General features: G+C 30.8%; 2 protein-coding genes across 10 annotated transcripts in view; both read left to right on the top strand.

Annotated features, from left to right (window-relative positions):
- LOC105563801 overlaps window positions 1-4,935 on the top strand; it is a 28,350-nt gene extending 23,415 nt beyond the window's left edge. For all 6 annotated transcript variants that reach the window (XM_012015710.1, XM_012015709.1, XM_012015708.1 and 3 more), the window contains 4 exons: window positions 1,647-1,788; window positions 2,338-2,460; window positions 2,521-2,799; window positions 3,842-4,935. In XM_012015710.1, the coding sequence (XP_011871100.1) occupies window positions 1,647-1,788; window positions 2,338-2,460; window positions 2,521-2,799; window positions 3,842-3,885 (588 nt within the window). In that variant the 3' untranslated portion in view covers window positions 3,886-4,935. The remainder of the gene's footprint in view (window positions 1-1,646; window positions 1,789-2,337; window positions 2,461-2,520; window positions 2,800-3,841) is intronic.
- A 6,728-nt stretch (window positions 4,936-11,663) lies between these two features.
- Window positions 11,664-16,430, top strand: LOC105563803. Of its 4 annotated transcripts, none has more exons than XM_012015714.1 (10): window positions 11,664-11,902; window positions 12,658-12,831; window positions 12,930-13,185; window positions 13,468-13,572; window positions 13,654-13,838; window positions 13,974-14,204; window positions 15,484-15,549; window positions 15,776-15,920; window positions 15,999-16,176; window positions 16,247-16,430. In XM_012015714.1, the coding sequence occupies exons 1-10, from the start codon at window positions 11,822-11,824 to the stop codon at window positions 16,365-16,367; spliced, it is 1,542 nt and encodes a 513-aa protein (XP_011871104.1). In that variant the 5' UTR covers window positions 11,664-11,821; the 3' UTR covers window positions 16,368-16,430. The 4 variants fall into 4 exon arrangements, with proteins under 4 accessions (XP_011871104.1, XP_011871103.1, XP_011871105.1 ...); XM_012015713.1 differs by having other exon boundaries at window positions 12,658-12,843; XM_012015715.1 differs by having other exon boundaries at window positions 11,665-11,902; window positions 12,715-12,843.
- The last annotated feature ends 22 nt before the right edge of the window (window positions 16,431-16,452 follow it).

Genomic DNA, 16,452 nt, shown 5'->3' with positions numbered 1-16,452 from the left:
GAACATTTATGAGTCAGTGGAGTACGGTATAATTGAACAAGCCTTGTAGGCGACAGTGACAGTGGAAGGCGAAGCGTTGCATATAAATTTAACCTTTTTTAATAAAAAAGGTTTAAAAAAAGATGCCAAGTATAAGCGTCATCCAATCAAGAATTATATTATTTAATTATTTGGATATTTAAAAAAAACATATTTATCTTCTCTTCCCCCCCCCCCCCAAGTATCTTTTCTACAAAAGTAATGATATCATCAAATGGCGCCAACTAAACTGAATATTTATACTGATGGTGTGGGACGTGGTTAGAAAGGTGTGCGAACAGATACGGGTATTAAAGGTTTGAACAATCTTGTATATTTCTATGGGTGAATTACAAGCACAGGCTATTACGCGCAAAAGTATATGGAGAGCAAAAGCGCGGGAGACAGAGTATATAAATAAACCTAGAGGAGGGAGTTTAGTACCGCATCGTAGCGCCAGAAGGGAGAGGCTCACTTGGACACAGTATAAGTGGACACCGTGTAAATGTTCATGGAATATTGCACACGGTTCATTTGGACACAGAAAGTTTAGACACATAAAAGTTGCACACCGTAAAGTTGAACACGGCGCAAATGGACACCGTTTTTTTGAAAAGTTGCAGACCATAATGTTGAATACGGTATAAGTGGACACGAGGCAGGTGTCCAACATTATAGTTCACAACTTTTCAAAAGAACGGTATCCATTTGCACCGTGTCCACTTGTACACTTGTGCAACTTTATAATGTGCAACTTTTATGTGTCCCAAATTCCTGTGTCCCAATGAACCGTGTGCAATATTCCGTGTCTATTTGCACCGTGTCCACTTGCACAGTGTCCACTTGTACTGTGTCCAAGTGAAGGCCACTCGGCGCGAGACACTACCATGTCTCATAATAGACCACGTTATTATTGAACGCATAAGCTATCTTCTCTTTGAGTACCGTAATAATGCCGTTCATTTTGTTGAAACCATAAAAATTTATATTTTTGTTAATATGTGAGCCAAGACTTTTGAAACTTTCAGAGGTGTCGTGTATATAGGGGATCGACTGGAAACTTTTGTCTTTATGTTTGTCTTTTTTAATGGTATGGGAAGATGTTTGTCCACATATAAGCTAGTTTAGTAGATTAGTCAATGTTTCGAAGATGAAATTAACAGGATAACAATTCTTTAAAAGTAGAAGGATAATTAAAATCAAATTTTTATGGTGGAATCTCGGGTGGGATAATAATAGAAAATGTATGTATGAAAAATATAACTGCGTGACGTATCATTATATAACAAATAAATACTAGTAATATAGTAGTAAATAAGTCTTAAATTAAACGTTGTAATTAGTGAAAAGTATTAAGTTAAAACAGTTTAGTATTGTTGTAGTTTTTATAACGATGTGACTGTTGATCAATTTTAAACTTTAAAATATTTAAAAAGTATTATAGTTTTGACATTTTGGTAAGAACTTTTTCTCAAACTCAAAAATCCGTATTTAAAAGTTAAATATGTTAGAAACATATATTTTAATATAAATAATGACCAAACTAATTGCCATGTTTTCTTTCTCTTTCTATTTAAATTTTAGTGGTCATATAGTTTTATTGATGTTTCTTACCATATTGAATTCAGGGATGGGCAAAAAGACGTGGATCAGCCCCAGTTGATCTTCTATCGAGACTGCATGATATTATTTCAACGAGCACGGTTCCTGCCAAAGTTGATCATAGCTGTAGACGTGGATCAGTACCGACTGATATTACTAAACATCAAGGTATCAGTACACATTTAAATTCTTGCATTTAATGTTTGGGTCATTGTCTTCGTTGCATATACAGTAGTCATTAAGATATTTATGAATTCGTTGTCAAATTTTGTTTTCTCTCTTTGTATTATTTTTTCGTAGTGGCAAGCAAGCCTTATTACCATAGTTTAGCCTTCCATTAGTAAGTATGTATGTATGTATGTATTAGTATGTATGTTCTGGATTTTAAATATATATCAAATAAAGTTTTTGGACTAGCTAAACTAAAATAAATGTAACCTTAAATCTATGATAAAATTGTTATTATCATAATACGGTATCAATATATTTTAAATAGAAAAATTTAGTAACTTTTTGGTATTTACAAAAAATGCCATCTTACAGACAGTACAGTATTGAAAAGAAATAGTAAAATTAATAAACATTAATAATAAATAAAGTATCAATTGTATTTTATTTATTTTTAAATTTATATTTTTGTTTAAAGAAATAAAATGTACAATCTTTATTTGTGTATATACTGAACCACTTTTTGTGAAAATACTCTCCTTTATATAGGTGGGAATTGTAACCGGTTAACTCTAGGATATCGAGGAGACAATTTTTCGGATCTACGAAGAGCTAGTCTTCCGCAAGAGATTACATTGGAAAATCTTTTGGAAAATGTTCTTACTTTAACTGGTAAGTATATTTTCATAGTATCATGAAACGGAAAAGTTAATTTTATATTAATTTTTTTAGGCGAGCGTGAAAACATTTCAATAAACAACAACAATAATAATAATAATAACAGCAATCGCAGCAACAATAATGGCATTAGTAAATTTGATAGTACGATATCCGGAATTCTTTCTCCGAGACGAGGATCAATACCAGCAGACATATCCGAATTACGTCGCGACCTATTTAATAGAAATAATGTAAATAACAAACCGCGAAATCGTAAAAAGATTTTAAAAAGACGGAGCAGTGGCGGCCCAGAACTGTTCATCGGTGGATCTATCGACGGAAACGATAATGGTACGTGGCTCAGGTGGAAAAGAGAAATAGGAAAGCGCAATCCTGTCCCCGAAGAGTGGCCTTCACTTGGACACAGTGCAACTTTTATGTGTCCAAATGAACTGTGTGCAATATTCCGTGTCCATTGCACCGTGTCCACTTGTACTGTGTCCAAGTGAGTCCCTCCCGGCGGCCAATAGGCGGGTGGACGCATCTCACCACGCGCTTACATTTGCCAGTAGGTCGGGCTAATACGGAGATTTTTGAACATCAATATCTGGATAACTATCCCTCCAAATGCAAAATGGTAGAGGACTTTTCTGTTTGTCTTAGTTCCCTCTACTTTCCCGTGAACGCCGGTCAAAACGTTGCGGAGTACCCTGCATATATTAATATTTATTTATTCTGTTACACTTACAAGGGAACGGCCGGAAGTGTCCCTCACCGATTTCGATGCGCTTCGGATATGTTGTAGAGCACAAAAAATATTAGATCCGTATTTTTTTAGCGGCTTTTTTCGATGTTTAGAGGATGAAACAGCCCCTCGAAAATGACGGAGTTTTTCATTTTTATGAATATCTTCGAAAATATATGGTGCATGAAAAAATGTTCGAGATAAACGTTTTATTGTTTTTCATAATCTTCACAATGGCGTAATCACATTTTTTATATGTCAAATTTTTTAATTTAACCACACCACACTATTATTTTTTTTATTTTATTGTTTTATGTTATTATTTTCTAATGTAATCATAATTTAATTTTTTATTGTATAATTAAATTAAATTTGGAAATGTGTTTTTTAGATCTACACCAAACACACTATCAACAAGCAAAGATCTATTTGAGAATATAACATAATTTTTTACATTGTGTACCATTATTATACATATATATTTTTCTAATGCATCTGACATAATACAAATTGTATTCTTCTTGTTTACCTATTTGTTTTCGTTCAAATAATAACAGAATTTATTAAACAAGTTTTATTTTATTCGTAATAAATCATGAGAACAGAATCTTATTTTTAAATTATATAAAATTTCTTATTGTTTGCTAGGATCGACATCAGCACCACGTAGGTCTAGCCTGTGGCGGTTTTAGTATACTAGGTAAAAAAAGGACTGTCCACGCTACCAGCAAAACGTCGAATTACGGCACAGTCTTTCCTGGAATTACCAGCAGTAACTTCAGCGACGAGTAATCACTAATTTTTTAAATTGTCAATATTTGAGACATTTTTCTCAATCATAAATATAAACAAACGAATATTGTAATAATATCTTTAATTATTTTAAATACTGTTATAAGGACGATTAATCAATTTGTACTTGAATCGCGCAAATTTGGTTGATGTTAATATGATTGTGATGCCCTATATGTTCTTGCGCTAGACAAATCGAAATTAGTTGAAAGATTTTAATTGTTAATCGAAATGTTGTAAATTTATGTTATACCCAGATAGCCAAATGCTATAAGTTTGTTGACATGTTGCCAAAACCCTCGAAACAACTAATTGTAACAAACTCGGAACAAGGTGAGTCAGCATTACGTCTGCTAAGTTGAACTCGTATGAATTATAATTCCAATAACGACAAATTGTTTGCAATCAGCATCATAATGCTTAAGATGTCAGCATCATAATGCTTAAGATGGAACGATGAATCATTCATTGCTATCATATTGCTGATATGTTGCGGACATCATAACGTATTAGATATTGCGGACCGCTTGTTCTTGAACTTTTGTCAAATGATTGCATGTATAAGTAGTCATGTTGCTGCATTCGGAATGTATTTATTTCGATGTTAGCAAATGTACAGCAAATACGTAACAATATATGCAATGCATTAGTTCGCTCAATATGCAATACCATACTTGGCTATCTGTGGGTATATGTATAAATACATTATTGAATATTGACAAGAAATGTTAGATCAAATAATTTAGCAAAGAACAAGAAAAAAATACAAAAGGGAGAGAGAGAGAGAGGGAGAGAGAGAGAGAGAGCAAGAGCAAAAGCGAGAGCGAGAGAGAGAGAGAGAGAGGGAGGGTGGGAGAAAGGATGAAGTGAGTAAATATACACATCTTAATATATAGGACATATCTTAGGAGTAAATTTAACATAGAAAAATAAAAAACTCAGAAATAATTTACTTTTTTTTGTTTCCGAGATGTAATTATATTCAAGTTTAAATATGCTTACCCTTAGAGATACTTAACACGAGCACTTGCTTCTCCATTCATAAATTTCAGATTTTTTCAAAGTTTTTATTATCGTTAAGAAAGAATACAATCCCAGACAGCACAGTGACATTTAAAAAGTGTATTAAAAATATACATATTGTATCTTTTGTATACATTTAAAACTTTCACTTTAAAGCCTCAAGTATCTTTAGAATTACTGTCCTGGACATCTGACTAATATCCATTTTAAAGATAAAAAATACACTAAAACTATATAATACCTAGCACTATAAGAAACATTAGAAAACTACAATCAACGTACTCCTCACCATAAATTCTAGAATTATTATAATAACTCATTTAATAGATACAAAATGATCAATAGTGTAAAACGTAAAATTATTTATAAAATGATAAATATTGAAAATTATAATTACTAACAAATCAAGATAAATTATATTGTAGGCACTTTTTTTATTACTACAAAAAATCTCTAAACTAATACAAATTTAGAAGTACAAATGTTTCTATGCTAACAATTGCTTTTTATGCACTTTTAATATTTTTTCAATTAAATTTTTAATTAAAACTGTGAGATTATTGTCAACCCAACTGGCAAATTTTATTGAATTCGTTACAACGTTTCGACCTTACTTCAGGTCCTTTTCGAGTAACACTATTATAAATCAACAAGATATAAGAGCTTTATTAAATATCGAAACGTAACAAATTCAATAAAATTTGCCAGTTAGATTGACAATGAGCTCACAGTTTTAATTTTTAATCATTACTAGCGACTATAAGCGACATTCTTTTCGTAAATTTTTAATGTTTAATTGTTAATTTTAAATGTTCTTCATATAGACATAGTTAGAACAGACCGAGCATGAGACCTGAAATCTGAGGATCAAGTAGAAAGAGACTGACAATAAATACCGTGCACTTTTCTCTCTCTAACGAGAAGAAAGTGGGAGGGTGTAAACAAGAGTGGAGAGACAATTGAGTATGTGATAATTAATTGTACATACATACAAAGTTATCGAAAAGTATCGGACCCCCCCCCCTAATATTTTTAGTTAGAATGTATTTTGGAGAAATCTTCTTGCTTATCTCGAGAACTTTCCAAAACACTGTAATAAAATATTTTTTCATTAAGTACTTTTTGAGTTATAAAGGTCCAGGTTCAAACCCTGGTAATATTTTGTTGCTGAAGTAATATTTTTCGCAATTAATTTCTTTAATTAAAACTTGCCAGCCATGGGTCGTCAAGCAATTTTCTACATTGGTTTTCTCCAAAATGCATTCTAACTGAAAATATTAGGAAGGTCCGATACTTTTCGATGACCTGTATATTTGTATATGTCACACTACATCTATATCTCACTGCAGACGCAAATAAAGAGAGAAAGCGACACGGTATCTATTATTTATCCTTTTGTACCTGATCTTTATTGTCTGCAAGAGGATACGCTCGGTCTATTTTTACTATGTTTATGGTTCTTCAGTAGAAATTAATTTTAACTTTTACTAAAATTCTCTTTTATCACGCACAATAATAAAAAATAAATTAAATCATACTAATAAATACACCTAACTTTTATATTTCTAAATGATGTAATTGTTACAATATTTAACATTTCTCAGGTATATTGTTAAAACTTTGAAACAAATTATATCCTTTTTTCTTAAATTGGAATTATTATCAAATTTTATTATGGGAAAATATGTATAATCTTTATCTTTTAAAAATGGAAGATGGATATAGAAAACCTTACGTAAACTTTGAAATTAGAAGAATTCTTCTTCTGGAAAAAAAAGGTAAAATAATCAATTTTTTTCATACCGCGATAGAATTCCTAAAGCGAGCAAGTCACTTGCTTTAACCAAAGTGAAGAAATGTGTTTAACCAGTGCCGCAGCTAAGGTGGTGCCATCGATACTTTTATACCGGGCACGAGCCTCAGGAAGGGGTGGAAGGGCGCTGTCGGTTAAGATAAAATAAAAGTATTTAAAAAATGAAAAATGTATATATATGGAAAGTAATACATTTAAGAAAATGCTTAAAAAATAACATTCTTATTCTATTAATAACATAACTTATGCTATAACTTTTTTCTCGAGGACGCATGCATGATTTTTGATTTTTTTTTCTCTTGTAGGAAAAGGAATAACAATTATCGATAGGGATTTCAAGATAGCTAACTGTATGTGACTTTAGCACATGCAAGTCAATTACACATATACTCTATATTGAAGATCTGTAAGGCGAAGAAAAACAGTGTCTTACAGTGCCCCGATCTCCCTTACATAACACTCTGTATAAAAAATATGTCATGGTAAAGTCAGGTAAAGCTTTAATGATTGAACGAATTGATTTGAAACTTAAACGCCATTTAGGACCTGGCATAGGTGGTGGCCATTAAAGTACTAAGTGAATCCCTGTACCGTCTTTTCCCACCCTGTTCTGCGCGCCCCGTTACTTTCCGGACATATAACACAGATTTCCCCTAGGTGGGATCATTATCGTCAATGAATCATCGCGTACATTTCTTTATCTTAATAGATCTGGACATAATTGTATGAAAGTTTAAACATGATATACCCAATTAATGCTTACGTGTCTTGGATAATAATTTATGTATGAAATTGTGATTTATTAGATGTATATATCTACTTGTATGTATGTACATACTACATACCGCAAAGAATATACAAATTATAGACATCTAATGGATATACATTTAATATCAGGCGCTGTATATACATATTGAATCCATCCGTGAATGTACATATTATGTACTGCAATATATGTCCAAATTATGTATATGAGATGTATATATTATACATTTCACATACAGGATATTTTTTTCATGTCATGGAGGAAAAATGCATATACATACGACATCCGATGTTATGTGGGTAAGATTTATTCGGTGATTTTCTTGAGGGAGTAGCATTGTCGTTTTGGAGGTTGCTGTCATAGCAACAAAATGGAATATCGGTTAATGCTGTATTAATCAGTTAATACTGTGAACCTTTCCTTATTTTCAGTGCCATCTCTTGAAAAAATTAAGAATTATTAACTGGCAGACCTGGTAAATATTTTTATATTTTCTAAAATTGATTTAATAAGGGATGGCAAAAATATTTTTTGTTCTTAAATCATATTAATTGTAAACATCTGATTTTAAAATGTTTCAAATAAATCATAAAAGGAATTAAATTTGGCTAAAATATAGAATTATTTTACCATGTATATGTTGCCTATATAATAAAATATGATAATGATTCTAATTCCTAAAGAAAAGTATATGATTTGTTAAGATTTGCAATAATAAATATATATAATTTTGAAAATATTGAACATTAACAATAAAACTATATCTAAATAATTATTAAAGTGAGAATTAATAAATATTAAAAGATGTAAGTCTTGTAATTTCACTCAATTAATTTTAGTTATTGATTGAAAACCTGAAAAGTCGAAATCTATTTCAACCAATAAATGTTTGAAGTAAATAAAAAACTCAATTAAAAATACACAAAGAGTATAATTATATTATCTATGCTTAGGATTATTGTATATCCAAATTTAGTTTCTTAAATAGTTTTGTTTATAAACAATCCAATTATCACTTAATTTTATTTATATTTGTATATTGTTTTGTTAAATCTATTTTTCAAGTATGTCCCATATATTAAGATACATTTATAACTATTATAGTTCTCGCACTTTATACAGGATATTTAAACGTCTGAGCCATACTTCACAAACATACCATAAAGATACCATAGAGCAACATTTCAACAACCTATGTCCACTATGATCAAATTACGAAACTGCGGAGCCTTGAAGTTCATTGTCCGGTCATGTATCATACAGGATGTAAAACAATATAGTTAACCTTTAGTAGATAGGTATGATGGATTTGTTATTGGTTGCAAATTATATATGTTTATTATTATCAATGTCATAGTCTTATACATCTGAATTTGAAAAACATCTTATGTCATAACTTTACAATTTCTATCAACAATTGAAACTCATGAAAAAACCTACTAAAAGCTAATTCGATTGTTTTACGTTTTTTATAATATATAGGCGGCCAAATAACAAACTTCAAGATCCTTTAATTTTGTAATTTGATCGCAGAAGACATTGGTTTTTAGTAAAAATTCTTATTGAAGAAAATTTTGTTTAAGCTGATCTAAAAATTGTTCTCTCAATATCCTTTTGAAGCATGGATCAAACCTTTTGAGGTCTTTATACCAGCAAGAAATAAAATAGCCAGAGCATATTTCTTTGTACTATATGCACGAGAATTATTTAAGGTATAATAACTCTGAAAGTAAAACTTGTATAATTATAGCTCAAATCATATTTATAATTTATTATGAAATAGAAAGAAAAAAAGAAGGGAAAAGGAAAACATAATAATATATACAGGGTTCAACATGATTTTTTTAATTATTAAAATACTTAGAAATGGAGAAGAAAAAAAGACTGGACAAAGGCACCCGTCACTATCTAGATCTAAACTAAAATAAAAGATTTACCTTGATCTAGAATAAAAGAAAAATATAAATCGAACAAAATAATTGCTCATAGATTTAAAAATTCCATTTTTTGAGAAATATTCACGGCAAAATAATGTTATTTACAAGCCAAACAGCAAATAACACAGTAGACATTATTTATACTAAATAAATTAAAAATTTCTAACTTTTTATTTATATTGATAATTACAAATATTTTATATCAAATATGTGTATATAAAAGCTGATCAAATGATTTTTAATATTTTATTCAATTTAAAAAACAGCTGTTTTTTTAGTACTTTACAATTATATTAAAAACTTCCATGGAAAACTAGCATGCAATGCACAAGATCCAATTTTGTTATACATTGTATAATACAATAAAAATAATGATAATAATAATAATAATAACATTTAAAAAGCGATATACATATAATGAATACCTACGGTGTGAATTTTTATTACAGGGTATTCTCCACATGCCCTTTTTATGAGTTTGGATGAATCGTAGAGTAGACCTGATGAAGAAATCTCGCATAAATAATAAATAGAGGAAAGTTCTCTATTATAAGATAAAATTCTAATATGAGATAGTCGGTTCTCAACGTTCAAATTCAATCACAAATCTTTTTTGCAACAATTACACGATCTAATAAGCAATTTTTCACTAAACAGAGATTTCACTCCAAGGGCAATAAATTCATGATGGAACCAATAGATGATGCCTATCAATTTAGCAGAAACTCCGCTATTTCATATTAGAAACCTATTTCATATTAGAAACCTATTTCATAATAGGAACTTTTCTCTAATAATAATGAGAATAAAATGGAAGTGACGTTAGAATTAATAACAATAAATTGTAATTATTACTTCATTGGTTACAATCATCAGCATAATTGTCTTTTATTATTGTTTATAATTATTAACATAATCATCGTCATTATTGTTACAGTAATAATAATGTTCAAATAATTGATCGTTTTAGGATTAAGCTATAACGATATGCGCAACATTATGTTTAATTAGTTAGCAAAATACATTATTTAATTATATATATTATTTATTAATTGCAACTTACAGATTTATAGTACGTAAATTTAAATAAATCAAAAGATACATTACTATATACAAAAGTTATATTAATGCGCAGCCATATTTTCAATATAAATATTATTAAACTGCCTTTGCGGAGATATGATCAGGAGATACCATTGTTAACGATACGTGTGTGTGTATGTGTGTGTGTGTTTGTGTGTGTGTGTGTTTTATTAAAATTATTATCTGTAGAAAGTTTTGATAAGGATATTATTTACATTAAAAAAAACACACAAGAATAAAATACACTTGTTATAATTTCATAGGTTACTTGCTATACTATTAGAATCTTCATTTCTCAGATTGTCCGCAAGTAAAATAATGAATTCGAAGGAATAAAGACTAAAGAGTTGTGACAGGATGTTAGTGTCTAAATATTTCTTATTTTTTAATTTATTGCGAAAATATTACCTCAACCAGGGTTTGAACCTGGACCCCCCTCTCTGGGCGAGCGTCTCATCAATTCCACCACCATATTCTCGCATATGTGCGAGATTAAAAAGACCTGTATTAAATCCCTATTAAATCGCGTCGCGGTTTTAACGAGACTTACAAGTTTAGTAATAAAAAGTTGAAACGTGAGTAGGTAGGAAAATGGATAACACTACAGCGGAATACAGATTGGTAGGAATTCTATAATTTATTGCTATTAAATATAATTATATTTGCTTAAATTAAAAAGAAGTAATGACAAATTATGATATGATTAAATTTAAAAAAGTAATGACAAACAGAAAGCCCTCCTAATTCATTGAATTAGGAGGGCTTTCTGTTTGTCACCCCCTATTCATAGAATATTCCTAAAAAATTCAAAATTTTCTACGTTTCAAGAATATCCTATGAATGTTCAGTGGAAATATTCTCGAGAAAGAATATTGGTTTATACATAGCATATCCGTAGAACATTGCGTGCAATCTCAGGGGGAATTAAAATTTCTACTTTTCGAAATGTGACACCTTGTACATGAACTTTTACCCACATTACAGATGGCGACGCGGCTTCACTTCCAACGCCTCAGTTAGCGGTCTAGTATAATATATGTATACAAGTAGTACATACATACATACTAGAAAGCCAAGGACTAGTAATCGATCAAACAATTCATTCAACCAACGTCAGTGTACAGCAGGTTTTGGTATCTCGTATATTTGTAAAAATAAGGAATTGAGTGATAAATATTTATAGATAAAAGTAAATTTTGTATTTTTATATCGCAATGTCTCTGTACAAGGCAAGAAGAAGTTCTTTGCGTCATTCGCTCGCATATAAATTATTACCAAGGAAGACTCTTATTAGGGTAAGAAGAAAAAATAATTATTGTGACATTTCAAAGGATGATTTCATACAATTTTTTAATATACATTGTGAAACAGTACAAATCTGAAATTTCCATTATAAAAGTCTATAAATTTCGTAAAAAATGTTGTAAGTATATGAAGAAACGTCCATATAACATGCAAAAATTAATTTGTCTTTATAGTGATTATATTTACAACTATTTTGCTAGAATTCTTAAGTAAAATGTATATTTAAAATGTGGTAATGAAATATATCCTTGTTTAATACTCCTGGTCTCTTGCTACAGTTGTTCTTGTTTGATAATGTCCAAATAACACGCTAAGACACCTTGCATGCTATTTTTAATTGAAAAGACATTTGGATAAAAAACATTTCAAAGCCCTTTAACACACTTATGAAATTCTCTGAAAACTTTCCTTTTCCTTCGACAGTTAATAATTCTGCGCCTGTGCGTAATCTGATGCATGACTAAACTTTGTAACACATTCATTTTAGAGGTAATAACTGTCGAAGAAAAAGGATAGTTTTTCGACAATTTTATAAATATTCTGAAGCGCCTTGAAATGTTTTTTTATTAAAAAATAGTACATAAGGATTCTCAGTGAGTGTAATTTTTTGCATTTGGCATCATTAAACAATAGCACTTGCACCGAAGAATCAAGAACCTTAAGGAATTGAAAATCAGTAATTTTTATATATTATAAATTAACTAGAAACAGAATGAGAGACAAGGATATAATTATTTTTATTTAGCCCGATAGATTAAAAGGTCGTTATTTGTTTCGGTCGGCCGTGCGGCGCGTTTTGCAGTATATGGATTGGATAGTGGATGAACCAATAATTGAGGAAATTAGCGACGATGTGACAATTAATATTAGAATGGCCCAACAGAAGCACAAAATAGAAAAGAAATTGCTTACGTTAAAGGTATTCGACGTAGTGCGCGGAACCTACGTCAAAAGTAGATAAGTAGAAATAAAGAGTCATAGTTTTGTAACGTGTAAAAAACATAACTTTGATTGAAGGATCGATCGACACTGTTAGTGAGACCGTCTGAAAGATCCTCTGAGGACAAAACATACATATATGATCTTATAACGAAGTTCCATGCATTTACAAAGCATCCCGACGACTTGAGAGAAAATCTGGCAGCTGTGTGCATTTATCAATACTTACCGCCTAATCGGGTGATCGTTCGTCAAGGTCGTAGAGCGGAAAATCTTTATTTTATTATGAACGGGGAAGTTAATCTGTCGAAAGTAGTGATTGATGACGTAACAGGTGAGGAAAAACCAGTGAAAAAGATCTCATTAAAAGTCTCTTAAGAATTGGGAAAAGTCTTTGTAGTAAATATTACATGGAAAATATTCGCTGTTTTACATGCAAAACAGAGATACGAGATGTATCAACATTTTTCGTTTAGTTTATAACATCTAATAAGTATCTCGTCAATCTTTTTTTATTATTGAGTCATAACTTTTTACAAGCTTCATTTTCTTCGAAAGAAAATTATTTCTAAAGAATAAATCATATAGTTTATAGTTAAACAATATTTTCCGTCAGGTAATGAAAAGGTTGTAGATATGGGAATTATGCATTCAGGGGACATGTTTGGTGAAGTTGCATTATTGCATATGGTATCGAGAACATCAACGATAATCACTAAAAGTTAGTGGAAATGAATAGTAGTAATAAATTAATATCTTTCACGGAGATTTATATTTCTTCTCTTTAATGAATTCCACTTAGCATCAGTCGATTTGCTTCTGATTACTCGGGACGATTTCGATAACGTTTTGCGTGGTAATTTGACGAAAAAATGGGACGTGCTCCATGATGCGTTGGTGCATTTCAATTATTTTAAGCTGTGGGACGAAGAGACGGTACGAGAGTGTTGTATTCTGAGTAAATTAACAGACTTCAAGCCTAATGAGGTAAATGCAATGAACATCTTTTTTATGAGATTTTTTATGTTCAATATTCTCATGGCTCTCTGAAGATGTAAAACACAAATCTGATAATTAAGTATAAAGAAAATACTAATGAATTAATATGAATGAAATTGAAAGGTTTTGTTAGGCGATGGAAAAGGCATGGTGAACTATGTACATTTTATTCTAAGTGGTAAATGTCGCCTTATGGAGCATATGCTTGTTCGCGAATATTCTTCTTATCGTGGAACGCAATATGAATTATATGATCCGAAAAATGTTGGTCCACAAAAACAACCACAAAGAATATCCAGAAAGATTGCAGAATCCGACGAGCTTGAATCAAATCTACTTAACAAATCCATTCCAGTACAGATTAAGAAAACAAAAACATTCTCTTACATACTATTAGGTCATCCGAAAAGTTATGAGAATTTTTGAGGCTCTAAAACAAAAATTTTTGGTCATGGAGCGTACTTTTAGAACTGTTGAGATCTTGTGATTTCACTGCTTGCTTCAGGCGGTCCTTGAGTGGTGTGGAGGGTCTTCCAGACTGTGGGGCATCTTTGAGTCCGAAATTGTCATTACAAAATCGCGCAAACCATCGACTTACTGTAATCCTCGTAAATGTTGCAAATTTCACGGGTAGTTTTCACCGCGGTGTTTCCTTTCCGAAAGCAAAAAAGCATAATGTGGCGTAAATGAAGCTTTTGACTTTTGGCTGTCCATCTTCGCGACTGTGCCGTCCAATGTTACTACCTATAAGCCTTGACCTACGCACTGCCAAACAAACCGATCCCAAATGCGATAGATGGCCGGAATTCTCACAACTTTTCGGATGACCTAATATTAATATACATTACTAGTTTTTTAGTTTTAGTACCTAAAGAAAAAACTTGACACTAACTTTGCTCATGATTTTTCTTTGTGCCTTCTTTGATGCACCAATGCATTCGTGTTTAAACACATCGTGTTTAAACACATCGTGTTTAAACACATCGTGTTTAAAACTTTATTAATGTAATTTTAGTACGGTAAACATAGTTTGCACAAAAAATGCACAAAAGGCTGTTTATCATAGTAACTTATTTGAATTGAATTGAATTATTGCTAACTAGATAGCCAGTGTGAACACAAGTTGCTTTCATATTGCTAACAAAAATGTTAGCATCTTTTTATGTCGTCTAATGTACGGTTGTTTGCTAGCATTTCATGTCGGAAATTAAACATTTGCTGATCCAAACATTACGCTAGCATTAAGCGCTTAGCCAGATGTAATAGATATAACATATTTATATCTGTTCAAAAATTGAAAACAATGCGTTTGCTAACTCTTGGTCTACAGTATACCCATTTGATGGTTTCTCTCTTTATCTGTGCACTCAACTATTTAAATCACTCTAACATTGAATTCATATTCATTTTATTTCCACACATTGTGCTTGAGCATACTGGCTATCTGGGTAGTTAATGATTATACCATATAGTTAATGATTATACCATACTGTATGTATATATGTTTATGGATTATCATAATCGAGACGACTCTTTGAACCGTTATTGCAAACATTTTGATACTTAGTATTATCTAGTAAAAATTATGATATAACAGAAAGAATGTATATATTTATCAATGTTATTACTGTAGAGATCGGTTGAAACACAGGACGAAGTTGATCGATCAAGTATTGTTACCGCTACACTTTTAGACATTGTGAGTATTTACAGTACACTATTCTTCTTCTTGTTTTATTTTTAGTAGAATTACTTGGATCAAATTACATTGCCACGAGAATTTATTTTGCTATTGAAGTTTGCATGTCAGTCAAACTCATAAAAATAAAATGATTATACGTACAAATAAATTTTATTTTATTTATCGGTATAACTTTTGGACAATTGTCAGATTTGCACGTGTTAATAAATGTTGCAAAATTAAGGTTAAAGGGTGGCACGAAATTACCGATATTGCGGCGATATTAATGCAAGAACCGTCTGTTACATCTCAATTGCATTATCCGAATGATGTTCTTACTATATTCATGCAAATATGCGTCTTCTCCCGGGGAGCATGTTTTGGTTTAGGTGAGAAACATATTAATCAAGATATTTTTTTTTTATCTAATGTATTGCGATGTAACAAATCCATATATAATCAATTAGGTGAAGAAATGCATCATCGAAGAATTGTAGCGATTACGCCAGTACGATGTTTTCTTATCCCGCGTTATTGGTTGCTCGAGCACAACCGTGCCAATATTTGGGGGCGTGTAAAACTGTTTATGGATTCCAAATATCCAACTAAGAAACAGTTATTTAATGAATTTCTATTAAATCAAAAGTACGATACATTCTATTAAACATAATGGCAATCACTTTTAAAAATTTTTTTCTAATTATTTTTATTTCAGATGGATGACATATAAGCAGAATTTAGTTAAAGATGTTATTCATCGACGTGGTCATTTCCGTAGTAATACAACGGTACATGATGTACCGTATTCTATCAGAATTACAAATGAAATACATTAAAAAGTATAATTGTTTACATTCTTTTCTAGTAAATCAATATTATTTTAAATAATATAAGTATAGGTCACTATATTTGAATGCATAT

The sequence above is a fragment of the Vollenhovia emeryi genome, unplaced genomic scaffold (genome assembly GCF_000949405.1).
Source record: "Vollenhovia emeryi isolate VEMERY1.0 unplaced genomic scaffold, V.emery_V1.0 DF939171.1, whole genome shotgun sequence".
In the NCBI taxonomy this organism is placed as follows: domain Eukaryota; kingdom Metazoa; phylum Arthropoda; class Insecta; order Hymenoptera; family Formicidae; genus Vollenhovia; species Vollenhovia emeryi.
The sequence above is the reverse complement of the archived record's forward strand: the minus strand, read 5'-3'. Positions and strand labels throughout refer to the sequence as shown.

Bases quoted from the DNA above. Each gene is read 5' to 3' on its own strand.
- LOC105563803 (XM_012015713.1), top strand. From the start codon at position 11,822: ATGTCTCTGTACAAGGCAAGAAGAAGTTCTTTGCGTCATTCGCTCGCA. The intron at 11,903-12,657 runs GTAAGAAGAAAA...ATTTTTATTTAG, and splicing joins CAAGGAAGACTCTTATTAGG to CCCGATAGATTAAAAGGTCG. The intron at 15,921-15,998 runs GTGAGAAACATA...ATAATCAATTAG, and splicing joins GGGAGCATGTTTTGGTTTAG to GTGAAGAAATGCATCATCGA.